Here is a 27,822-nt window from a genome sequence, read left to right on the forward strand (position 1 = left end):
GGAAAAGAAACACAGGATTATTAATTACAGAATCACAGTTGGGGTAAATTTTGTGGTTTTCTCCTACTCTAATTGTTGCAATCCCCAACTACTTTTTGATTTTAGGTTCCTCCTCAAGGCTTTTTTTAAATAAAAAAAAGTGCAATATTTCTCAAGATATTGCTGATTTAATTAAATGTTATATACAGTTAGTTTCAAAGCTCCAACGAGAGTAAGAACCCAACATTCAGCTTACTCCAGGCTCTCCTGCTTTGGTGTCAGTCCTGAAAAAGGTCCAGTAAACCTGTCAATCATTTCCGTCCGACCAACCGATTGGTCAAACCAGCTGTCAAGCAGCCCTCGCCCCAGTGACCAATCGGGAAGATGGGGGCGGATTGAACAGGGTGACCTGTTGAATTTATTTTTTAAAACCCTATTTGAATCTTTTGCCTTCAGGGAAAGCCTTTTGTGAGAAATTATGTTTTAAAATAGCTTTAACGAGCGGCTGTTATTGTGAAGTTGGGGGCACGTGACGCGAGGCAGCCAATGAGGGTGGAGGTGATGCCGGCTCGTGTGGGTTCCCGCCAAATACGAGCGGCTGGCGACTGGGGGGAGGGGAAGGAGCGGGAGCGGCGGTCGGGAGGGAGGCCAGGCAGCAGGGGAAGCAGCGCCGTGCGGCCCGTCCACAGCTGCCTACCTCAGCCTATCTCATACAAGAGAGCCGGTGGTACCGGGCCTGACCTGGGCTTGGGGGGGGGGGGTGGGGACTGAGGCGGAGGTGGGGGGGAAAGATGCTGCAGGTCCCGAGCCCAGGACAGCAGGAGCAGGCGGCCGCACTGAGAGGGAACCGAGGTGAGTGAGTGAGTGCTGTGGGAGGCTCGGAACTGGCCACAAGGCCCCGGCTAAAGTGAGGGCAGCCGGCTCTGGATTGACAAGGCAGCTAATACATCCTGACAGACCGGGAGATGGAGGGGAGGGGGTGCATTGGGGGGGGGGGGGGGGGGGTTGGATCTGAGAGTGGAAAGTGGCTTTGGAGAGGGGGCAAACTGGAATAAACTCTCACTTCAATCTCCAAGGCATTTTCTTTTAAATTAAACTTCATTTTAAGGCGCTGACAGGAAGTTTGTTGCCTGTGGCCCCGATCCCCTTCACTCAGCTGCTGAAAGGCGGGAGAAGCCGAGTCCCGAATTAAATGGAGCTATACCCAGGCAGGGCAGATCAATCGCTTAGAGATGTTTATACTTCAAATATAAACATCCATCTTTTGACATTTTTATGTAATCGGTGTAAATCCTACTCAATATTATTTCAGGTGTAGTTCTGAAGCTTTTGATCACTTTTTTGGAGTTTATTTTGGAGCTGACTTCCCTGTGGGGCTTGTAAACAAACCTTATTTTGTTCAGTTCTGTAATCCAATTTTTTTTGTCCATATCTCACCTTTCTTTCTCTTTCTCTCAAGCCCCCCCATTCCCCTACAATTAGTGCGGGACTCTTTGTTTCTTCCCCCTCCCTCGTTCTGTTTGAATTAAGTGAAATCAGTGCTTCTAATAATTTTCCGCCTTAACACTATACGTGGGAATTCAATGCATTAAAAAGATGGTTTCACATTTTACAAGAAATGGAATTGATCTGTGCAAAGCGATTGTCAAAATTGAACGTTTTTGTAGAATAAATCCATAGTATATGAATATGCATGCTACTGCATTGCTTTCAAATACGTGCAGCTATTCATTGGGAGGATCTGAACCCTTTGTGAATACTTGTTCATTGAGTAACATCAGTGTGATCCGTTTCATAAGGTGACGAGATTCTAGTGACTCCACAATTGCAATAGTGTGTTTTATGAAAGTCATCACTGGTTATTTTGAAGTTTGTTGTGTACTTTCTCAGTTGAAAGAGGTGTATGTTTAGTTGGTGACTTGTTTCCAAGACTTGCGCTAGATTTAGAGTTGGAGGCTGTGATGTATGCTTTGGTAGGGGAGGAAAGAGTGAATGTAGCAACAACAACAAAATTGTAATTCCTAAATGACAGCTGCCTCGCGTGGTTTTAACATGGTGTATTTCAGCAGATAATTGTGGAATAGCGCTGAGTAAAGTTTTTTTTTGGTGATCACATGCCATCCTAGGTGGCTGTCTCAAATTTGCTGTAGGAAGATTATGCATACCACTGTCTTCCTCAAAAATCCCTGCATAGAACTGCTTGATGCTTTCCTCACAACAATGTTATTCAAGATGGAGACTCCAGAAATTGTAGCAATAAACCATTTTGTGGCATAATTAATTTGTTCTGGGTTGCAAGGCTGTTGCTACTACACGGATAGTTGTGTTTTGGAAGTTGAATACCTATTTCTAGAAGAAGTTAATAAAGTAACGGACAAGTATACCAGCTGAATGTTAACACATTAGCTTACAGATGCAGAGAAAGTGTTTACGGCTTGATTGATAGAATTATCATTTTGCTATCCTCCATAAGCCCTATGTGTGTGAAACTAATTTAGAAGAATGTTATAGATTTTAATGGAGGTACTTGAGAAGGGATACTTGTGTCAATAGCTCTGTTAATCTGTCAGATTTTGACAAGACTAAAAACAAAAAACTACTGCGGATGCTTCTCCACCGATGCTGCCAGACCTGCTGAGTTTTTCCAGGTAATTCTGTTTTTGTTTTGACAAGACTAACTTGTCTTTTAGATCTATTTTCACTCTCTCAAACCACTTATGAACTATTGAAGCTTCACACCCCCCCCTTGCCCCCTGTAAGTTTCCATTAATTGGTGCTTTCTTTTACTAGTCAGCTGAGATTTAAAACTTCTCATTGGGATGCACTTTTGAATTTGATGGTAGCACTGGTGTATTAGGGGATACTGTCCCATTGTTCACCCAGGATAAAGTAATTTATTGATAAGAATTATTTATTGGTGATGTATTGCTTAGGGTATTTCTCCCCTCCCCACTCCACCCCTTTTTTACTGTTTACCTGACAACCTGGATAGCGTACTTTTGATATTTAGCCTCCCTTTCATGGTATGCTGGGGATTCTCAAAGAACTGACTGACCTTTGTCGTAATGAACCACAGATCAACTGGAGACGTCTGGGTCCAATCTTAACTCTAAAAACTTTTGAAATGTTTTCTGGGCTGCCAGAAGTTGAGCAATTCCCGCAATATCATTGCATTCCTTGGAGGTAACCTCTGAAGTAGGTCAATTGTTTTGGTAGAATTTTATATTGCTGAATTGCATTTTTGTCTTGTGAAGTTGAGTGGCCAAGCCCAAAACATTACTATATGTGACATCTCAGATTATGCTTCACAAAGTTTCAAGGGGCTTTTGTGCTTGTGTTACCCTTACTATTGTACACAGCAGGATAGTTTTTAAAGTCACTAGGCTGAAAAGATTCATGATTTACACTCAATTGAGGATTTACAAAAGCCATTGTTAAAACTGAAATCCTAGGCTTGATTCTCCAGTTAATAGTACTTTTATATTATGTACATTGCCACATTGGCCATAATCTTTCATCAATGTTTATCAATGTTGAGTGGATGTCATTGCAATAAATATTGGTGAAATAGCTGAGATTTGTGGGACCTCTGTAGTAAAAATCCCTTTGCTATCACTCCAGACAGGGTTGAGTTCAAATATTCTATTCTATGTGATTTGGGTTACACCAAATAAATTAATGCCTTGAAAGTGCTGAGTAGAGGCCCTGCTGCTTTTCTTCAAGTTGTTTATGCGTACTTTGTGTTGGGACTTGGAGTAGAGGTCGACACTAAGATTGCTTCCCCTGGCTGGGGAATCTAGAACCCAGGGGCACAGTGTCAGGATAAGGGGCTGATCATCTATAACTGAGATGAGAAGACATTTCTCAACTTGGGTTGTGAATCTTTGGAATTCTCTACCTCAGAAGGTTGTGGATGCTCCATCATCAAATATATTTAAGGCCGAGATACATATTTTTGACCTCACAAGGAATTGAGGGATTGGGTGAGAAAGTGAAGTTGGCCAGCAATCAGCCATGAATGGCAGAGGATGCTCGAGGGGCAGTATTGTCTCCTATTTTATGTTCTTATGGGCTTCAGAGCTAAATTGGCAAATGTATGAGTAGGCTGCATACTTGCAGCCTTTACTGTAGAGTGAAGAGTCTGCCACTGAACAAGAAAATTACCATGTAGTAAATTTCATATACTGCTCATACCAGGTTGCAGTTTGACAGTTTCTGGCATCATTCCAGTTGCTGCCTATTCATCTTTGAATGGGGAAAGTGATAGCAGTTACTCAGCAATGAGGGACATTACACCCAAGGTGTATTTTGTTTACTTGATAACCGCATCTGAACTTTCCAGTAGAAGTTAGGGGGCAGCACTCAACAGGAGCCTTGCTGTACTACTTTCTTGTCACTGTAGGACATGTAGTGTGCAGTCAATTCTAGTGATTCCGCCACTAGCTTATTGAATCTGGACAGGGTGGCGCAGCACTCCTTTGTGCAGTATATTATAAAACATTTCTTTTGTCCATTATCAATTTTCAACATTTATTCGTGGTGAAATATTTGCTTTCTGAGCTTTATCCAGTCTATTCTTAGTTCAAAGCTATTCAGTTGAGTTGAGATGATCTTTTGCGCTAAATTTCCATACTATGTTCTTTGTTAATTCAGTTTTTTAAACACATCCAATGAATATGAATTATTACTGGTGGACAGTATTCTGATAACTTGCAATTTCACCCATAAGACATAGGAGCAGACATTAGGCCATTCGGCCCATTGAGTCTGCTCCGCCATTCAATCATGGCTGATAAGTTTCTCAACCCCATTCTCCCGCCTTCTCCCTGTAACCTTTGATCCCCTCACCAATCAAGAACCTATCTATCTCGGTCTTAAATACACTCAATGACCTGGCCTCCGCAGCCTTCTGTGGCAATGAATTCCATAGATTCACCACTCTCTGGCTAAAGAAGTTTCTCCTCATCTCTGTTCTAAAAGGTCTTCCCTTTACTCTGAGGCTGTGCCCTCAGGTCCTAGTCTCTCCTACTAATGGAAACATCTTCCCCACGTCCACTCTATCCAGGCCTTTCAGTATTCTGTAAGTTTCAATCAGATCCCCCTCATCCTTCTAAACTCCATCGAGTATAGACCCAGAGTCCTCAAACGTTCCTCATATGTTAAGCCTTTCATTCCTGGGATCATTCTCGTGAACCTCCTCTGGACCCTCTCCAGGGCCAGCACATCCTTCCTGAGATACGGGGCCCAAAATTGTTCTCAATATTCTAAATGTGGTCTGACCAGAGCCTTATAAAGTCTCAGCAGCACATCCCTACTTTTATATTCTAGTCCTCTTGAAATAAATGCCAACATTGCAGTTGCCTTCCTAACTACCAACTTAACCTGCAAGTTAACCTTAAGAGAATCCTGGACTAGGACTCCCAAGTTCCTTTGCACTCCAGATTTCTGAATTCTCTCCCCATTTAGAAAATAGTCTATGCCTCTATTCTTCCTACCAAAGTGCTTGCAATTTCACCCATGTATGCCTATACATTACTTTAGAGTTTAGGCAAACGTTGCAGCTAAGATGAAAACTATATGTGGAACAACAATTGCTAACAAGGCAATAAAATTACTTTGAATTAGCAGTTCAAGTGCAGCTGGCAATGTGGTCGTCTTATTTTTTTTTGCATGATGTATGGGATCTATAAGAATTGTATAAAAATTGTACATTTTTTTAAATATAAATTTTTAGTCTGCACACATTTCCCTAGCAAAATCTGGGGTTTCATTTTTGGGATACTTTAATCAATGGTATACAGCTTTTGCTTTTGATAGAATTACAAATAATATGAGGGGTGAATAATTTAGGACGTGCTGTAGGACATTTGAGTGACATTTTATTTATAAAGAAAAAAAGTTTGTTTTTGTGTGAATAACTTATTTATTTTCTTTGCAGTAATGGAGGAATGCAAGTTGAAAGCAGTCACTCCAGCAAAGAAACTGGTCCAAGGTAACTAGTTCTTGGGTATCAATATGTTGCAATTCTTGATTGTGATATAATGGGTCACAACATGGTCCTTTCAGGCTTCTAAACCTTGAGCTATGTTTCAGCCAAGATAGAGACCATTAATGTCTCCCATGATTGAACTTTACCCCTATTCTTTCATCCAGTTGCACACTTGAATGATTTTCTGAAATGAAATCCCTTGCCAAACTGATGCTTTGTTTGGAATTCTAGTTTTTGGCTTTCTATTTCTTCCTCTCCCCACCCTGCCCCCAAGCCTCGTTACCATGAAAATCTCTTGTGTTTTTACACTAGCTGTAAATTAGTTTTTATATGCAGAGACGCACTGCTGATATTAAGGGCCATTGCTTTTTATGGAAAGCAAGTTGCCTCTGCAGGAGACACGGTCAAAATGGCAAGAGCACTAAATGGAACCAAGTGTAACTGGACATGACTTCATCTAATTTTTATGATTCAATATTTGAAAATCTTGACATTTTTAATCATTGGCAGGACAGAGTTGAGATTACTACAATTGGCCACCATCATGCTGTGTTCCTACATGTCACAACTATCCAGTGTGATTAAAAACTGCTTGTGTGGGCACCAATTGAAGGCATTATCGTACTCAGCTGTGATGTTCCAGTGGTCTCTTAACCATTTGATACTCAGTTGAAGCTCACACGTGTGAAGAATGGTAACTTCTGGTGAAATACTAAAGTGCAATGGAGCTGCAGAGCAGCATGAATCTGTCTGAGGGGAAAAGTAATAATGGATTGGGAGACAGTGATTAATTAAATGTTATCCTTGCAGGACTTTGTTGTTGCTTAGAAACATGAGCTTAATATTTCTGTATGTACATGTCTAAAACTCTTGAGGATTTTTTTCTCCCAATATGTTAAGAAAAATTCAGCTGCATTTTGTGATGTTGTGATGTTGCCTGTAGGAACGTGGGATGTAACTGCAGGGTATGTGAAGAACAGTTTTGGTGTCCAAATAAATGAAATTCTGCAAGGCTAATCAATCTTATATTTTCTACTTTCATGAAGAGACAGTAAATCTTCAGAAATTCATATTGTTGGTAGAATTACCATTGATCAGAGGGTTATAAGTTGACCAGGCAGATAAGCTGACCCCATTCTTTGGCACCAAAATGCATGTTTGGACTGAGAGTGTGTAGAATTCAGCCCCACTTTTCTGCTAAATAATGCTATGCTTTTATTTTGAGCCACCCTCAATTTATCACCTCAGAAATGCATGCTTTACTCGCCTTCATAAGTCATGAGGGATCAAGCAGGTGACAGAAGCCATGTTACTAAGATGTGTGGAAGTTTAAGACATGCCCACAGAGCAGAGTTGCATATGGCGACCGATGAACAGGAATTGGTCCTCAGGCAAAAAGAATGAAGTATTAAACTGGTTACAAGCTAAAAGTGGGCACGTTTGCTAACTTGTCAAATAATTGTGCTGCAGCGAGGGAATTCTGTGTAAGTGAAAAAGTGGTGTAAGAATGGAAGAAGCAGAAATCCACCCTGAATAAGGTACCCAAGGCCAAATGTACCATGAGAACCAGGACGATCCACTGGCCTGATCTTGAGAAGCATGTATCAGAATGCGTCCTCAAATCGTCAGTTATATGATCGCCAGAAATGCACAGGGTCAAAAAATTGGATCAAAGCAAATCTTGAGTCCAGCAAGGATTTCAGAGCAACAGCTAGTTGGTGTAGCTGCTTTATGGAGCAAAAATGTCTAACAGAAGACCAAGATCACTCAGACAAACAAAAGACCTCATTGCCAAAATTACCAGCTACCAGTAATTCACCAGACAGTGGAAAAAATACAAGTACAGATCGGCAATATGGATGAACGCCCATTAATTTCAATATGCCCAGCATCCAAACTGTGGAATGGAAAGGACCTTCACAGAAAGTGGAAATATGCTTGATGTTTTGTGTGCTTTAGTCATCAAATCGTGGGATATTATTAATGCACAAACTCGTCAGACTGTTCAAAAAATGTGAAAAATCTATTTCATTGGATGGAGAGAGATGATTTGTTGTGGACAGATGATTGAAACCAAGAGCACCAAATCTGATCCAGAGTGGGATCCTTATGATGATGCCATAGCCAAAGTTACTCTGGATGTCAGGTGCAAAGACAATTACTTTGACAGTTTTAAAAATGTTTTGATTGTGGTTATAGGTATCTTTGCCGTATTAATTCATTCAATAAAACATCTCGCATTGACTTAATTTGAAATACCACTTCTTTTTACCACACTTCAAAATGGTGACCACCTAACACCAACATAAGTCGATCATCGTTTTTGGAAGGATTTTGAGGCTTCAAAGTTGACACATGCCGCAAACTACAGGAACTGCAAACTTCAATCTCTTCATTATGTAATATATGAATTGTACTTGAGACTCCAGGAAACTGAGTTCTTGGCACTACATTTCTTATCACTACATTCCATTTGTTTTAAGCTGCTCTATTTAGCTTGTTCAGCTGTCTATCTTATTGGCTTCCTTTGGGATATATGCATCATATGATATGGCATTTATCCATTCAAAATTGGATCCTTGATTTATAATGATTTGGTTTGATATTAATTAGAAACAGCCAACCCCAGGATATAATATTCAATGACACTCCAGTACAATACCAAGGTCAACTGCATTTTTTTGAAATTGCTGTCCTCTGCTTGCTTAACTATTTTAAAGATTACACTAAAAGGGCAGGGTGTTTTTTTTTGGTGTCCAAACCAGCATTATTGCCCCTGTCATTAAAAACAAATTAACTGCCCATGTGATGGCCTTGTGGCCAGTAGTCTGCCACAATACTGCTCAGGCTAGCTAATGAAGCAGTTTTTTGAATTTCTGGACAGCTGTTGGTAGCCATGAGGTCTATTGTTGAGCATGAGTAGTTAACCCCTGGATTGGAGGTGGGGGAGGAAATTGGAAGAAGCAGTCCTGGTTTATTTTTGTTTAATATGTTGTGAACTGCTTGGTTTGAAGTCTACTTAACAAAGGAACTTTGTTTATGCTTATATTGCAGCACGATTGCCTTTCAAACGTCTCAACCCTGTACCAAAGCCAGGAAATGAAGAGGCTACTGATACTAAGCGGACAAAAATTTCTACCAGTGCACCGGCACAACTAACTGCAGTCACAATGATTGCATCTGTCGAAGATGTTGAAAATGATTGCAAAATAAACTTGGACGGCCAAGCTGAAAGTTCTGAAACAGTAGATGGGCATCTGGCTCCCTCCAAACTTGTTAATGGGAAAGGACCTCTTGATGATTTCTTGCATTCCATTCAGAAGAATAATCCTACGGTTAAGATGCACAGTAATGAACTCCATTCCACAATTGACTTAACATGCGATTCTAGCAATGAAGTCTTGGACAGCGTAGGCACCACAGATGTAAAAATGCTGGCTTCTGCTAAAGACCTGAGTAAGAAAACAAAAGGAAACAAAAATGGTGGTTCTGAAAGAAAATGTAACTGGTTGGATAGCCTGAAGCCTAGTGTAAGCCAAGAGGTAAATTCTGAAAGTTCAGCACCTGGGCAGAGTAGCAGGGAAAGTAAAGCAAATCAAGGACAAGAAATTGAAGGCGATAGCCCTATTGTGAACAGTGTGTTCAAAGGCAGAGTGCCAGTAGTGGTGTTAAAAGATATAATGGCTGACAAGTCATGCTGGACTGGGAGTTTAGAGAAGGGCATAGTGCAAGTGGAAGGAACTGGGTCATTTACAAATGAAAGCAACGAGTCACCCATCAGTTCCTTATCAAGTTCTATTTCAGCTACTGATAGCTCACCAGAAGCAAGGTCTCCAGCGGATGAGCGAAGTCCCAGATCTGCATTCTCAACACCTGGAAACAAGGTTGATATGAAATTATTTTTGTACATTTTGAAATTTGGGGGTGGGGAAAAAGAAACATTAGTGTCTCTGGTACGTTAATGAGAACTTGTATCGCGTCCACTTGAACAGTGAAATATCTAGGAGTACAATTAAGCATGCTTGGAAAAATCATTTTAAGCTGTTTAACAAAGATAAAATGCTGCTTAATGGTGTGAAGAGAGCATTTTATAAACAAGAGGGTTGTGCAGTAATATCCTATTAACTTAATTGCATATGTATTTTGGATTTCTTGACACAATCCAAATTAATCTGACAATTGTTCTGCTTTGGGTTGTCCTCTAGTTAAGGTAGGCAAGGTTGCCACTTGATTATTCTGTTGTTGTTGGCTACAAAATATGTTTAAATATCTTTTCTAAGCAGCATGGAATTTTCAATTCTCTTGCATTATTTGTTATAGAAATCTGCAAAGTATTTTGTGTAATGTGAATTGCTGAACCTCACGTGCGTATAATGCTTTTGATTGGATTGCCTCCGGAGATAGAAGGATTGTGTTCATGAAAGTTAGACCAACTGCCTGGCTTGTACTGGGCACAGTAGTGCTCCTTCTCGTGTAAGTGAGAAAAAGCAAAATGCTCTAAATGCACAGCAGGTTGGACGGCTTCTAAAACAGGAACCTAGGTTAACCCACAAGGGTGGGGTCACTATCAGACTGCAAGGACCCACTCTTTACCATAAACATTTTTTTTTACTGAGTCTCTAGATATTTCTATTGCTTACAAGTATGACTTTAATGCATTGTTTGAATTTGAGAAATTAGGATAGGTTTCTTCCCAGCTGCTTGGCTCTCAAAAACTTGTCCAGTAAGGCACCTTAGGGATTCTGTTTTAAATATTTCTCAAACTCGGAGTTCATATTCCTCAAAGACAAAATTTCGTCTTCACTATTGCTAGCTCTCCTTTCCTCCTTTGTCATCTCTTCTACTGTATCCATCCTTTAAAATTTCATAGCAATATTTAATTGTTGTTTTATTTCAGCTTCTTTACAAATATTAGTCCAGTTCCCTTTTTTAATTAAATAGTTTCAGATAATTGTCACTTGAAAAGATTTCATAAGGAGATTATTGATCTAATAACCACTGGGGTGGGTGTGGGGGGAGAAACATCCTTGTGATTTCATTCTTCAAATGGTCATCATCAATCCACAACAACTAGAGGAAACCATCTACTACTTGCACTTAATCTTTCTCAAAGATTCTATTCCCACACCCCTTAACCTTCTGTGGAAAAAAGCCTACATTTGTCAAGTATCTCTTCGATTATAGCATTTTTTTTGAGTGAATCTTCATTGTACCCATTCCAGGACTCTAATGTTCCTCTAATGGGGTGTTCAGAATTGCAGCTCAACCTACATATGAAACTGACTCCTATTTTATCTTTACTGTGAACATATGAATAGGAGCAGAAGTAGGCCATTCGGCCCCTTGAGCCTGCTCTGCCATGCAACAAGATCATGCTCATCTGTTTGTGTTTTGAGTTCCACGTTCCCATCTAGCCCCAGTAACCTTTTAGATTCTTGTCGTTAGGCAAGGGAATCAATCTACCTCTGCTTTAAAAATATTCAGTGACCCCCCGCTTCCACTGCCTTCTGAGGCAGAGAGTTCCAAAGTCGCACAACCCTCTCAGAGAAAAAATTCTCCTCATCTCTGTCCTATAAGGGTGACCCCTAATTTTAAAACAGTGCCCTCTAGTTCTGGACTCAAGAGGAAACATCCTTTCCATGTCCACCTTGTCAAGACCATTCAGGATCTTGTATGCTTCAATCAAGTCACCCCTCACTCTTAACTCTAGTGGAAACAAGCCCAGCCTGTCCAACCTTTCCTCATCTAAAGCAACCTGCTCATTCCAGGCATTGATCTAATAAACCTCCCCTGAACCGCCTCCAATGCATTTACATCCTTCCTTAAATAAGGAGACCAAAACTGCACACTGTATTTGAGATACAGTCTCACCAATATAATCAGTATAACTAAAGCATAACATCCTCCCTCTTGTAATAAAGGATAGCATTCCTTTATTAGCTTTCTTGATTACACCCTGTACCTGCATACTAACTTTTTGGGACTTGTGCATGAGAACATCTAGATCCCTCTGCACCTTGGAATTCTGCATTCGTTCTCTGTTTTAAGTAATGCTCTGCTTTTTTTTTTATTCTTCCTGCCAAAGTGAACAGCTTCACATTTTCCCACATTAAAACTCCATCTGCCAGATCTTTGTCCACTCGCTCGATCTATCTACATCCTGCAAACTCTTTGTTATCCTCACAACATACTTTCCCACCTATCTTTGTGTCATCTACAAATCTAGCTACCTTTGCTCTCCTCATCTAAGTCATTGATGTAAATTGTTAAAAGTTGAGACCCCAGTACAGACCCCTGCGAGACTCCACTAGTCACATCCTGCAAATTGGACGAAGACCCACTTACATGCTTTGTTCTCTGCCAGCCAGCCAATCTCCTATCCAGGCTAATATGTAACCCCCTACACTGAGCATTTATTTTCTGCAATAACCTTTGATGTGGCACCTTATCAAATGTGCTCTGGAAATCCAAGTACAGAATGTCTACAGGTTCTCCTGTATGCATGCTACATGTTACTCCTTCAAAGAACTCTAATAAATTGGTTAAACATGATTTCCCTTTCATAAAACCATGCTGACTATTTTCTATTACCTTGAGTTTTTCTCAGTGCCCAGCTATAACCTCCCTAATGATCAATTCTAACACCTTCCCTGTGACAGTTGTCAAGCTAACAGGCCTATAGTTTCCTGTTTTCTACCTCCATTCTTGAATAGAGGGGTTATATTTGCTCCTTTCCAGAATCTAGGGAATTTTGGAAAATTAACACCAATTCATCTACCTCATTAGCCACCTCTTTAGGCCCCAGGATGAATTTCAAAAGGACCCGGAGACTTGTCAGCCTGCAACTCCATCCGTTTGCTCAGCACCGCTTCCTTAGTGATTCTAACTTCACCAAGTTCCTCTCTCCCATCCCCTCCTGATTTACAGCTATTACTGGAATGTTTTTTGCATCCTCTATAGTGAAGACTGAAGCAAAATATTTGTTCATTTCATCCACCATTCCTCATCTATTATTAACTCTCCATTCTCACTCTAAAGGACCAACACTCACTTTATCTACTCTCTCTGTTTAAATACTTGTAGAAATTCTTGCTATCTGTTTTTACATTTCTAGCTAGCTTCCTCTCGTACTCTTAATTTCTTTCTCCAGATTAACTGCTGTTCTTTATAATCTGACCAACCAGCTGAGTTACCACTCATCTTTGAGCAGTTATATACTTTTTCCTTGAGTTTGATGCTTTCCTTGACTTTAGTTAACCATTGATGGTGGATCCTCTCGTTAGATTTTTTCTTTATAGGAGGAATATACTTATTCTGAAATACACCCTTAAATGTCTGTCACTGCTATAGACCACTCCCACTAGTGACATTTTCCCTGACTATTCCTCATCTCCACCAAAAATGATTCTACATCCTGATCTCCTGAACCAAGGTAATCTCTACCTATTGCACAAATGCCACTCTTGATCAACAGTGCTACCCCTCCACCTTTACCTAGCTTCCTATTCTTCTTGAATGTCTTTTAATCCTCAATATTCAGGACCCAATCCTTGTTATCCTTCAGCTTGGTCACTGTAATGGCTATCAAATCATATTTTTTTACTTTGTGTGCTATAAATTTGTTTACTTTGTTATGAATGCTACCCACATTCAGATACAGAGCCTTTAGTCTTCGTTATCTTTGTGACATCTAGTCTTGATTCTTTGTGCATTCTTAGACTTTTATTCTGTCTGTGCTTCCCATTCTCTGACCCTCATTTCCCAAATTGCTATTTTCCTCTCTTACATTGGTTCCACTCTTTGTACCACATCATTCCACATTTGATCCCTTGCCCCCAAATTTAGCTTAATACTCTCTCTCCTTGCCTAGTTATGTGGTTTGCCAGAACACTGGTCCCAGCCCAGTTCAGGTGTAGACTGTCCCAAAGGTACAGCCCCCACTTTCCCCAGTACTAGTGCCTGTGCCCCACAAACCAGAATCTGTTTCTCCCACACCATATATTCATCTCTCTAATTTTATGTATCCTATGCCAATTTGCATGTGGCTCAGGTTATAATCCAGAGATTATAATTTTTGAGGTTCTGCTTTTCAGTGGTGTCTAGCTTCTCATAGTCTCTACACAGAACCGCTTTTCTGGTTCTACCTATGTCACTGGTACGTACATGAACCACGACAACTGGATCCTTACCCCTCTCACTGCAAGTTCCTCTCCAGCCCTGAGCAGATGCCCCAAACCTTGGTACTGGGCAGGCAACACAGTGGCTTGGACTCTTGCTCTTTGCTGCAGATAACAGTGTCAATCCCTCTGACTGTACTGTCTCCTACTACCACTACATTCCTTTATGCTCCCCCCACTAGGTTGGCTTCCTGTACCACAGTGCCATGGTCAGTTTGCTCATCCACTCTGCAGTCCCCGCTCTCATCCAAACAAGCTGAGAGAACCGCAAATCTATTGAACAATTGCAGAGGCTCGCATTCCTGCACTCCTGCCCTCTCTGTCCCCTTACCTGCCTCAGCCACAGTCATACCCTCCTGTCCCTGACCACTGACCAAATCAGAAGACCCAATCCTAAGTGTTGTGACTGCCTCCTGGTATAAAGCATCCAGATAACTTTCCCCCTCCCTAATGCGTCGCAGAGTATGCAGCTCAGCCTCCAGCTTAATGACTGAGTTGAAGTTACTCAAGTGGCAAAGACTCACTACAGACATGTTTGCCCTGGATCCCAATGTTATCCAGGAGCCCCCACATGCGGTAGCCTTGACACATCACCCGTCCTGCCATCCTTAATCTGTTTTAAATAATTACTTAATTATATTATTCACTTTTATATTGCTTTTTAATATATTTTATTAACTTTACCATCAAATTGTGCACTATTTTAAACTTTAGGGGTAGAATAGAACTTACCTACCTAACAGATACTCGCCAAACAGCTAACTCCTTCCACCGTAGAAGAGCAAGAACCAATTCCACCAGGCTGAGAAAGATAGAAAAAGGAAACTAATGCCTTCTCCCCTCTCTGAATGTGTACTAAACTGGACTGGGGCTTCAGTAACCAGATTCAACCAGTTAGCTAATTAGCTACTTAGCTCCCAGAGCTGAAAGTGAGTTTACCCTGTTTAAACTGTAAGAAAGAAGGAATTTAGCTTGCTTGCATAGTACTTTCCAGTTACTGCTATTTACAGACTAGATTAGATTTTAAGAGCAAAATTTAAGAACAAAATTAACACTTTAAACTCCCCCACTTGCCACTCTCCAAGTCTGCACTGTTTCCTCAGCTGCATTCCGTTTGCCTTTTCTGCACTTATTTTATAAAGAAATGTGCTTCATTTCACCTTTTTTCTAAAATGTACTATTCCACATGACTCTTATATCAGAAAATTGAGATATTAATTTTGTGCTTGCATCCTAATCCTTACTTGGAAACACCAACTAAAAAGAGTCGGCATTGGGATGAGTAATTGGTAATGTAGAAACATAGTTTTTGTTAGGTAGTGAGAATTTGCATTAATTAGACACCCATAAACCATTCGAGCCTGCTCTGCCGTTCAATAGGATCATGGTTAATCGAATTTTAACCTCAGCTTCACATTCTTGCCTACCCCGGATAATCTTTCATCCCCTTGCTTATTAAGAATGTATCTATCTCTGCCTTTAAAGATATTCAGACTCTGCCTCAACCACCTTTTGAGGAAGAGAATTCCAAACTCTCAACCCTCTGAGAGAAAAAGTTTTTTCCTCATCTGTCTCGAATTGGTGACCCTAGTTCTAGATTCTCCCACAAGACAAAACACCTTTTCCACAGCCACCCTGTCAAGTCCCCTCAGGATCTTATTTGTTTCAGTCAAGCTACTTCTTGCTCTTCTAAACTCCGGCGGATACGAACCTAGCCTGTCCAGCCTTTCCTCATGAGGCAGCCCACCCATTCCAGGTATTTAAGCTACTAAACCTTCTCTGAACTGCTTCCAATGCATTTACATCCCTCAAACTGAATGTAAAATTCAATCATGTGATCACTGCTACCTGGGGGTGCCTTCACTATTAGGTACTTATCCGTCATGTATAAGAAAGCCAGTCTGCAGTCATCAAATGTTTTTTTAAAAAGAACTTCATATAGTACTTCCTACTTTAAAATATAGGATTATTAGTGTTCTCCAGTCCCTCCCTTTCTTTGTTAAAGCAGCCTAACGACTTCCCTACAGTTTTTTTTTCTAAACCAACCCTAACTGTCTTTGTAACTGACTAGTTTTAAGTGCAGTGTAAGAAAGTATCAGTCAGCACTTGTCAATTTGTTGCTTCTCTTAAGTTAGTGGCCGTTGTTGCATCTGCAGATGGCCAGCTGCAGGTAATGTTCAATGATGCCCAGCTTTTCCTCCCCTATGAGTTCATTTCTGGAAATACTAAAGAGTAAAATCCAAGACTTGGACTATAATTTATTAGAGTTTTAGATAATCATGAATTATCATCTTGAAATGTCAAACAGGAAAGGAATACAAGTTATGAAAAGTAACATTTTGTGGCAATAAACTTTTCCCTTCCATTTTGCTTGTCTCTTGCTACTTTTTTCCCTGCTTATCCATTTTCTTTACTATTTGTTTTTGAGTTTTTTTTTTGTTTCTATTACCATTGACAGATTTGAGGCAGCATTGTTACTGGAAAGAGATGCAGTTGCCTGGAATTCTCTCCTTCCATGGGAAGGGGCAAGAAGGAGAAAGAGAGGGGTACTGTGTGCACATTTGTGAACCATATTTGCGTGAGTTGGTCTTTAAGCCCTCCTAGTAGCCCACCTGTCCACTCTGCACCACAGCTACATAAGTGGATCTAGTCACCTGTGACAAAAGCAGATGATCTGTTGGTTAACAAAATTGTTGCCAGATTTTGCAATGAGGGTGCATGTGGCTGCTGACTTCCCTAGCCATACTATTTTTTTGTTTTATTCTCATCCCAGTCCAGCTTCACAAATAAACCAAACCGTAGGAGCTGTGAAAAGACTGATAGCAGTGTTGCTCAGAGTCGTATAGTTAATTTAGTGCTCCCCGATGGCAGAACTGGCATAACAGACTTTATCTTTGCCCACATGCTAATTAACTTGCTGTGCATTACTAGTATTTTATTTCTGGCTTTCACCATTTATTTTTGACTACTGTAAAAATGAGCAATGTTAGTGGCTCTGTTTCTAGCTGAACAAACTTTCTATCTGAAATTCCATTCTTAAAATCTTCAATATCTACACACTAAAAATGAGAATTCTGGACACTTTCCACATAATTAACTTCTGACTCTTTGTCTCACTGAGAAGGAACCATTTGGTTAGAAAATAACCTATTTCCAAATCTTTAGCTAGTCTAACGGGCTGTATCTGCAATGTGAATCTATTGTGAATGTGCAAAAGAAATGATGCTGAAATTTAAGACTTGAAAAAGGCTCGGCAATGAAAAATGAAGGGACACTGATCTCAGAGGCAATAACTAAAATGGAAACATAACTAAGAAAAGGTGGACAAGAAACGCTAGAAACTGTAATATTGACAAAAGGAGTATTAATTGAAAATGGATCTACTTTTAAGTAAGAACATAGCCATGACGTTTTACTTGCCGCTTTTTCAATCCATATAAGATTTTATTGAACTCAAATGAGCTGAACCTGGACTAGGGAGAAAAGTCGCACTAATATTCCTTAAGAGTACATCACAGCCATCTGCTAAATTCAACTTGTTTTGTTTTCAATAAATTTTTCTGTCACACTGTATTGTTCATTCCAAAATGTTGCAACACTTATTAAAATAACTACTCCTGAAAACATTTGGTTTGCTAAATACCATATCCCTAATGTACTTTGTTAAACATTGCAGCAGTTCTCACCTTTTGACTTTAGTGCTGCTGTTTAACTGGGGCCTATTCAGTTTCCTGCAGCTAAATTGTTATAACCTGGGTCCTGCTCTTCTCCAGGTTTACAAATTATTAGTGAAATTCTGCCTAGAGGGTGCAGTAGGTGGTGCTAAGATCATGAACAGTGCCGCCCTTTTCTCAAAGCCTGTGTTATCCATTTATCTATAGTAGTACTTCTCACGAATAAACCTTGGATTTGTGGATCTTGCTGCATGAATTTCTTATTCCCAGGCCATGTGCCGACTGTGGCTAGACTGTTCCTTGGTTTGTTAATATTACTTGAGCCAATTGTGAGATATACATGGCTGGCCTGTAGTATTACCATCTTTGTTCTTATCTGTACATGCTCTTCATAGTAGCATAGCTGAGGGTGATAAACAAACCTCTGCCTTTTGCCCAATATGCTGTCTTCCCTTATCACTGGGGAGCTAACGGTTTTTTTCTCTCCCCAATAAATTAGTCCCATCTGAAAGTTAAGTGTGTCTGAAGACAGTTTTTATGCAATTGTGCTCCTTGCACAGTGCTTGCTCTCGTACGTGTAGCATGTCAGAAAATCATGGGCTCACTCAACTTAACTTTTTCACTTATTAATTTTAATAGACGTAATATCATGGCAAGTGAACCTGCGATTTCTCAATTTGTATTATGGCACAGATTGTCCTCACCCTAACAGTACACAGAAGATGCACTCAGAATTTGTCCTGCATTAACTGATCATTCCATTCTCAAAGAGAGATCAGTTAGAATTGTAAAGTTGACCTTGGCCCTCCAGGTTAGAGAAGGGATAGTTGTTTTTGCTAAAAATTTGCATGTTGGATGAGGACAGGATCAGGCCTGGGTGTGATGCCACCCATGTAAGCTGGACTACTGCTATTTACTGAAGTTGATAGATGGAGTGACACTTGAGGCTGGTATCCTATATTTTGATTTCAAGGGAAGGATTGAATTCTAAAGCATCCATTTTAGTAACTGGAACTTAAAAGTTGTTCCATTGGTTTTCAACCTCCAGTTAATAATTAACATGCAACTGTTTACAATAACAATGGAACCATTGAATTGTGGGTGTGGGTAGAAAAGTTAAACTTTAATTTCATCTAGCTGGGGACCTGGAAAAGTTTGGGGCTTGGCAGGGGCCAATGGGCCTTATGCACACACCTAAGCATCATGCCTTTTTCTCTCATGAATCTTCTGTTTCAGACTCCAAAGCTGTGGTGCGGACCAAGCTTTGAGGCATTTTCCATTGCAGCATTTAACTGCATTTGTGTATCTTGTTGGCATTGATTATACTAGAAAAGGAAAAGTTTTATCAGCCTTTGAAAAGGTATTGTGGTGTCATTAGGACACTTGGATAGACTTGCTCCCTGTATGAGTTTGTTTTTTAAAACCTGCACAAGCTGTATTGGATATTTTATTTACAGTGGTACAACGCTCTTAAATTATTTTAAAATCTGATATTTGCACTGCTTTCTGTCAGTGATATTTAAATTTTATTTGCATTGCGTTTTATTTGTTGGGATAAAGGATATCTCTGGTGTTTTTCTGAAAGTGTCAACAGCTAACCCTTGTATTTTGGGTGTAGTATTGGCCTGATGCACTTTTAAAGATTTCATCCATTCACACACACTCTTCTCGCCAGGGAAAAAATTCTTTTTCATGCCACCTGTTCTGATTTATCAGGTCATACCTAGTTTTGTGCACTTCCCACAATTGTTGGTAATAGGATTTAGCCGAAGTTGAATCTAGATCCCAGAAGTATGCAAACTCACTCTATTGAAATCGTATGCAAGTGTTTCCTTCAAACGTAATTTTACATAGTCTTATCCTGGACAGTTCTGGGAAAGGGGCATTATATGACTAAATCCTATGTCCCTAATCATGATTCTTGGTATCTTAGTGTTTTGTAACGGCAGCGCCTGTTTATGTCATCTTTTATGTATTCTGCACAGAGTTGTAAGGAATTGGGTGATGTAGGGTAGTATGAGTTCTGTTTTTTTTTTAATTGGGATTTTAATCCAGCCTAAATTGATTGACATCCAAGGCTCTCCCATGCTAGTAAATAAGATTTAATGTAACTTCGATTCCAGTACTCTGACCCTGGGCCAACATAAGATATTAGTTCAATCTAGTTTAACTGGGTACCAATCCATATCAAGGTTAATGTTGTGGGGAATGCAAAAGTTTGCTTCTTGGTTTTTTTAATTCTTTACTAGTGCTTGAGTATGGCTGAAATTTTTAAAGGGCATTGCATCTCCTCTATCAAAAGCTTCTGACATCTCTTGGGCATGCATAATCTAGGTCGAAATAATATAATAAGCTAGCGATCAAGTTTTGAAACTACTCGAGTGTTGGAATCATATTCATCAATTTCCAGAAACCCAGACCTTTTCAATCACCAAAGGTATTCCAATTGTGAGTCCCTATTTGAGTGTCTTGTGAATGATTTGACTTTGGCAAACCTGATTTTTTATTTACTTCTTCTGGGTCGTATGAAAGCAAAAAATATGGTTTTCTAGTGCCAAATGCAAGTGTAGAAATTTTGAAGGGTGCTGTGTCAAATAACTTCATTTATTTTTAATGGAAGTATACTGCCAAATTTAATACCATGCTGTATCAGTTGAGCCATCTTAGCAAACCAATAACAAAGCAAAATGTTGAAGGTTGCAAGTTGAGCTGAAAGAGTTAATGCTACGTTTGAGACCCTTGGTCATAACTATCAAAGTTGTGAAAGATTCTCAATTCGAGAACAACCCATTATGCTTTCAGGTGCTCTCACCTATGCATTTTCAGAATGTTTTGTTTCTTCAATGAAATTTGATATTTAGCTGATTATTGCAAAATTGACTAGATTTTGAATCTATTTAATGAAGCCAGCTGCAGTTGTATATTGACTTGTTTTGATGCTGCTGCTTTAGGTTCTGTGCTACATTGAATTTCCCAGTAAAATGTCAGTTAGGAATCAGAAGTAATGTAACCAAAGCTAGAGTTCCTGCAAGAGAAACAAACTCTTAACTGTGTGCTTTCAGTTTTTTAAAAAAAAAACCCAGTGCATCTGCAAGTAAGTTTCTATGTTTAAAGCTGTGTGCTTGGAGAAATTTTAGTGTAAATCTATGCTGGTACTCCTTTGGAAATTGGGCAATGGTTAGAATAGCAATCAACCACTGCTTCTATTCAGCATAAGTTTAATGAAAACTCAGCACTTTTCTTTTCCTGGATGACATGAAGTTTAGTAATTAGTTCTGACATCTTTATGGCTACTTTTTTTTTTAATAAAGCGACTGATGGTCGTCAGTGATTTTCTTTTTCACATTCCTGTAAGTTTCTAAATTGAAAGAACTTTGTGACCTGTTTTGCCATCATCTTGGTCTTTTTAGATTTTTATATGCTGTCAATTGGTATAAAATGGATATTGAAGCTTTCAATTATCTTGCATTTCATCCAAGTTTATGTGCAATCTTAAACTATGGCAGACGAGGTTAGTGTATACCATCCTCTTGGATCTGACTTTGAATGTAGCCTCATATTGATGAGATTCACTTCGAAAACCCTGCTTTAACTATATAAGGTTTGTAACTCATTCGTGGGACACATTATTCTGCACATGTTTAAAGCGTTCAGGATTTTAAAGTTAGGTCCGGGATTTGTTAAATTGAAAAAGCAAAGAGGAAAAAAAAACTGTCCACCTTGTGTTGGATGGTGCAATTTTATAATATTTTGTAATATTCCCATAAACTGGAGCATTTAAGGTGCCGGATGTGGTTCAGTTGGTAGCGCTCTCACCTCTAAATCAGGGTGTGGGTTCAAGTCCCGCTCCATATTCATCCCTCAATCAATATCACTTAAAAACAGAATATCTGGTCATTATCATATTGTTGTTTGCAGGAGCTTAGTATGCAAATTGGCTGCCATGTTTTCTACAGTTATAGATACATGACTACACTTCAAAGGTACTTCATTGGCTGTAAAGCACTTTAAGATGTCTGGTGGTGGTGAAAGGTGCTATGTAAATGCAAGACTTTATTTCAAATGCTGCTGCTGTGCTGCATTATTTTTTTAAAGGGTGGAGTACATGCAGTGAGGGGCTTTCAAACATGATAGTTGGATTTGTGCAATTAGCTTTTTCTGTGTAATATTGGGTATGGAAGTTTTATTTCTATGCTGTACTTAAGAAGAGCCATTGTATTTGCAGATTGCATGGACACCGAAGTTGCAAGGCAAGAGACTCAAGCAGCAACAGGTATTCCAATATATTTCCTAAACACTGTCAGGAAATTAACTAATCATTTGTGAGCCCAAATCAGACCAGAGCTGCAGAATCATTAACTTCCCCCAATTCTGACCCAGATCACATCCTTTTCAAGTGGCTTCCTGCTATGTTTTCCTTTTCTCCTCATAGATTGTCTGCAATTTCACACTATCAGGCATCTTAAACTAACAAATGTGTTTGTACCACCATGCTTCAAGTTGTTCCCAAATTTTAATGCTGGACTTCAACGTCTGTTCCTCTCCCTCCTTCATTGTTTCCAGAATCTAGAACCAGTAATAATCCCGTTGACTCCATAGTATCTAATTTTGCACATTTGAACACTGACTCCATATAGAAGACCTGCTGCCATAGATCAAGGGCCAGATTTGCATACTACTAATGAGGCTCTTAACCTGAGTTTTTCTTTGGCTGTAGGTATCTCAGTGGCATCTACTTTGAAAGTTTTAAAGAATTGGAAGGAAATTATTCAGTTGCTGCAAACATAACTAATATAAACTTTTGAGGTGTGACATTAAGTGTCTTAAGGACACCAAATACTGTATGTTATTTGGTTGGAGTATTCAATAATTGCATTTAAAGGAAAAGTGAAACATGAATAGTTTTTGTTCAAATCAAAATGCCTACTTGGAATCTCTCTGACCAATTTGCCCTCCAGTTTATGACTTTTTTAAAAAAAAAAGTAGTTTGATTTTTGCCTGTGACAACAAAATAAGGTTTACTTTGGCAGCATTGTAATGCTAGGGTTGGGTAGCCCTCAAGACTGAAGCACATTTGCTTCCTCGTGAAAGGATGATGTTTGCACAATTGATAAGTTGTTAATAGGTGTCCAGGCCATCTTCTAATATAGCCAACTGATTATTTGGTGAAGCAACTTGTAAGCTCTCCTTGTCTGGTTGTTGGATGTTCTTGATGTGACCGACCAGGCAATATCGAGGTAGATTCTGCTTATCCTATGACTGCAGCTTGAGCAAATCTGCGGTGGACTTTTTAAATTTTACCTGTAATCTTGATCAAGCTTCTTGTACTAATTGATACCATTTTAGGCACAATGCTTCTCGTTGTCCTGGAATTTTAATGCTAGGCTTTATCTTCTCTCTCTTTTCCCACTACCCCCACCTCCCCACACCCTCAATTTTTACCACTTCAGCAAAGTTCAGCTGGAGGTTGAATAAATAGCGGTGTTTTTTGCTGACTGTTGGTGGTCACTGGTCTCTCAAATAGAGATGAATATTGAATGACACCAAAAATGCTTCGTGTATATATCAAAGGGTGAATAGGCTGGGTCTCTTTTCTCTTGCTGAAAGAGGAATGACCTAACAGAGGTGTTTAAGATTATGAAATGTTTTGGTGGAGTGGATACAAGGAAAATGTTTCTATTTGTGGGGCCATCAATATTAAATAGTCACCAAGAAATCAAATAGGAAATTTATAGGAAACTTCTTTACTCAAAGTAGTGGGAATGTGGAATTCATTACATCAGAGTGGGTGAGGCGAATAGTCTAGATACATTTAAGGGGAAGTTAGACAAGCTTCTAAGAGAGAAAGGAATAAAGGGTTACAATGATAGATTTGGAGAGAGCTCACGTGGAGCATAAACGTTGTGTTCCTTCTTTGCATGACTTGGATCTCTGCTATTATCTTCTTTCAAAACGAGTATATTTCCAGGATATACTCCTATGTGCAGAGATCAAACCATGTGGTCCATGTTAGATTAAACTCTTAAAGGTACGATGTCTTTGGCTTTCCCTTTATTTGGATATAGGATTGCAAAGACTTGACCTATAGTAAGTACTTGCAACATTCTGTTACTAGCTTTAAATGTATTTATCAATGCTTTATGGTTTTGTTGTGTCATAGGAGCGTGAAGAGAAAAGACAAAAGCTAAAATTAGAAAAGGAAGAGCGGGAACGTGCAAGAGAAGAGGCCAGACTTGCCAAAGAACGTGCAAAGGAAGAGGCTAAGAGAAAAAAGGATGAGGAAAAAGAACAAAAAGACAAGGAGAGGAAGGAGAAAAAAGAGAAAGAAGAAAAGGAGAAAGCAGAGAGGCTGAGATTAAAGGAGGAAAAACGGAAGGAGAAACAAGATGCGTTGGAGTGAGTAGCTCCCACTATATCTGCTTGCTTGGGAGAGTTTGGATAATTGTAGAATGCTCTTATTTCAGTTTTGGCTTGCTTCATATACAAGGTAATGCTATAATTTGGACTTGTAAAATTTAGTTTTGTTGAGGATTAAGATGTAGTATCGTAATTGTCTCCCACTTAGACCATTCACTTTAGTGAAATACAATTGTGTTTTATGTTTTTGTTTCTGAGCTCTTAAAGTATCCCTGTTTACAACAGTGCCCCAAATTTTAGATCTGAAAAATACTCTGGTGTGATTCTACAGGCAGGTACTTAGTGCAATTTAGTGTGGCCTAATTAGCAGACTGGTCTTGTGTAAATTCTTAGTTGGGTTGACTAGTGTGCTGATTTCATACACATGAGTTTATTGCAGTGTTCATGTGAGTACACAGCATGTCTGCATATCAAGGGGAGCAAGCTGTGTTTATGGAATACCTTATGCCTTTAGGAGAACCTAAAATGGTGCCTAGCCAATATTTTGAAAAACTATTGCCTTCATACGTTGGCAAACACTAGGTTGCATATAGTAAAGTCCTACAAACAGCTATTGAATGGCTACATAATCTGTTTTTAGTGGTGTTGATTTGTGGAGGAATGGTGGCGAGGGAGAAAGGAGAGCTCTAAGCTTCTCTAAATAGTGCTATTGGATTGTTTTATGTCCTCCTATGGTGATTTGATTTAAAATTGTCTTTTTTAAAAAAAAAAAATGGCACCTACTTCCTCAGTTGCTGCACTGAAGTGTCAGCTTCGATTATGTGCTTGTTCATAATGGGACTTGAACCTGCGATCTTCAGACTTCCAAAGTGAGTGTTATCAGCTAGGCTGGGCTAATACTAACCACTATTCATAATACCAATTCTGAAGAAGAGTTATATTCGACTCAACGTTAACTCTGTTTCTCTCTCCAGATGCTGCCAGACTGGCTGAGTATTTCCAGCATTTCCTGTTTTTAGATTTCCAGCATCTGCAATATTTTACTTTTACTAATCACAATTTATTTTGTACAGCATGCATTTCTATGTTTTTAGTATTAACTGAGCATTATTTACCTGGATGAAAAGGTGCACTAAACATATAATTTCTCTCGTTTTTGTAAAAGGGCCAAATTGGAAGAGAAGAAAAAGAAGGAAGAAGAGAAACGGTTGAAAGAAGAAGAAAAAGTAAAGACAAATTATCTTTCTGTTTTGTAATCCTTTAGTCTTCCCTGATACAGCTGTTGATTTTAGTTCCGATAACTCCCTCATCTACATCTTTGTCTTAACTCTCATCAAAGCTTTATATTTTCTCATCATTAGCAGTTCCCCCAGTAAAACCCCCATCTTTGTTTGCTCAAGTCCAAGGAGCACATGTTTGAGCATGTCTGGCACACAACTGGTTTAGCTATTTGTCATATCTGGCTCAGCTAGTGCCATTGGGCCTCATTCTCTTCTGTCAAAACTATCGCAGGATAATCTTGGTGAGCACAGATAATCCCTTGCTGTTTGCTTCTACATATGCTGCAATAATTAACCACTCAGATGTGCACGAGAAATACTTGATCATTGAAATTTATGCCCCATTTACAAATTATGTAAAATTTATCTTCATGTGGCAGTTTTTACTGTGTGCTCTAATGTTACCTCATGGAGGTTAGCTATATTGTCTGTTATTGAGGTATACCATGTTAAATGTGATTACAGCGTTTGAAGGCAGAAAAAGTGAAAGAGATTTCAGAAATAACCAGATTCTTCCAAAAACCAAAGGCTCCACAAGCCCCTAAGGTAAGGATTCTTTTTGCGAACTTGAAAATGCTTGCATCTTAAAGCCTCACCAGTGCAAACTAAATTAAATCCTGTAAGGTATTTTCACCAATATCTCTTTAATATCTTTCTTGCTGTTGTGGCCATTACTTTGTTAAAACATGATATAATCATGAGTAAAATACTGACCACCGGCTTGATTTTATTTTGTCCTTATTTTCCTATCCTGACTGAATAAGCAGGTACTTGATACATAATGCTATCTATACACCCCCAAGTTTTCCCTATGCTATGGTATCTCAACTGCACCCTATTTGACTCTGTCATTATGATAGGAATTGGGAACTGCTTTGGATGAAATGTGTTGTAACGAGTGAGCTTTGAGCTGGATATTGAACTCTGTGGAGGAGCTTAGTAAATCTATTGGCCCTCTTGCCATGGATGAAACTCCAGGTGCTGATGCTGTACTGCCTGAACTCATCAAGCACAGGAAACTAGCACTCCTCCAGCATCTGCACAAACTTATCTGCCTCTGCAGGAGGGCCTCAGGATATGCCTGATGCAAAAATTGTGACCCTGTATAAGACCAAGGGCAACTGTGGCAATTGCAACATCTGTTGAGGCACCTCCCTACTGAGCATTGTGGGAAATGATGGCGGACATTGCTGACAAGTGGGAGACAGTTGCTGACAGCCATGACCTCTGGAGACTGACTAGAGGGGCATAGGAAGAGGCAAGCAGAAATGGAAAGCTCAGCTGGCTGAGAAGAGGGCCTAGAGAAAATTTAAGGCCAGTGAATCCAGCATTTTCTCAGCCCCTTGTCTTTGCAGAAAATGCAGCAGAGACTGCCATGCCAAGTGAGGCTCCTGAACCACATCTGGTGATGTTTAACACAGTTGACCACCACAGTGCCAAAACATCATCTCACTGGATGGAAGACTGCCAAAAGAGGGCTTTAAGAGTGCTTCCATTCTTCTGGTTACATTGCTCTTTATCGAGTTGTGGGAAGATGCACAAGGTTGTTATCCTCCTGTGGGGAAGCTTGCCTTGCCTCTGCACTCTAATTTTGGAAGTGGAGGATGCCAGAATAAAATTTGACAAGCCTGAGCAAGATTATAGTTAACAGAACATAAGCACCATCTGTTGTCTTCCCTGCACCCATCCACCCCTGCAGCCTTAAACCCTAAGGTGCTGAAACAATACAGACTATATTTAAGTATTGATTCTGGTCAACAAGGGAAGTATTTAAATGCTAGCGGCAGTACCAAAAAAAAAGGTTGGCCTCTTTTATAAAGGCTTCTTTGAATAATAAACTTGGACTTTTCAGCCTTGAAGTGTGGTGCCTCAGAAATGTATATGTTGGTTGACTAGAAAACGTAAATATGAAATGTTACTTGAGTTGTAAGAAAAGTAAATGCCAGTTCAAACTAGTAAAAGCTAACTATAACAGATACTAAGAGGTTATTCACACAAAATGAGCAACGTATGAAATGGGTTTTCCAATAAAGTGGTAGAGGTGCAAACACTAGAATTAATTACTGATTAAATTGGAAGTTTTCCTAGATGGAAGAGTCAAATGTGCTTACTGTAACCATTTTTTACAAAATGGTTAAAACTCCATGAATATGCATCGGGTCAATAAAAACAGAAAGTGCTGGAATAACTCAGCAGGTCTGACAGCATCTGGGGAGAGAGAAGAGTCATACGGACTCGAAATGTTGACGCTTCGTTAACGTTTCTCTCTCCCCAGATGCGGTCAGACCTGCTGAGTTTTTCCAGCATTTTCTGTTTTTATTTCAGGTTTCTAGCATCCGCAGTATATTTGCTTTTATCAAATGCAA

General features: G+C 39.6%; 1 protein-coding gene across 3 annotated transcripts in view; it reads left to right on the forward strand.

Moving 5' to 3' along the window:
* Positions 1–520: 520 nt before the first annotated feature.
* The window catches only part of chaf1a (chromatin assembly factor 1, subunit A (p150)), a 45,447-nt gene continuing 18,145 nt past the window's right edge, over positions 521–27,822 (forward strand). For 2 of the 3 annotated variants that reach the window (XM_078555690.1, XM_078555691.1), the window contains exons 1-7: positions 521–831; positions 5,918–5,971; positions 9,023–9,852; positions 22,045–22,092; positions 23,980–24,215; positions 25,342–25,402; positions 25,922–26,002. In XM_078555690.1, coding sequence (XP_078411816.1) covers positions 771–831; positions 5,918–5,971; positions 9,023–9,852; positions 22,045–22,092; positions 23,980–24,215; positions 25,342–25,402; positions 25,922–26,002 — 1,371 coding nt within the window. In that variant the 5' untranslated portion in view covers positions 521–770. Of the gene's footprint in view, positions 832–3,155; positions 3,175–5,917; positions 5,972–9,022; positions 9,853–22,044; positions 22,093–23,979; positions 24,216–25,341; positions 25,403–25,921; positions 26,003–27,822 lie in introns of those variants that run through there. The other variant, XM_078555692.1, reaches the window with a different exon arrangement.

Source organism: Cetorhinus maximus, chromosome 13 (assembly GCF_964194155.1).
Source record: "Cetorhinus maximus chromosome 13, sCetMax3.hap1.1, whole genome shotgun sequence".
In the NCBI taxonomy this organism is placed as follows: Eukaryota; Metazoa; Chordata; class Chondrichthyes; order Lamniformes; family Cetorhinidae; genus Cetorhinus; species Cetorhinus maximus.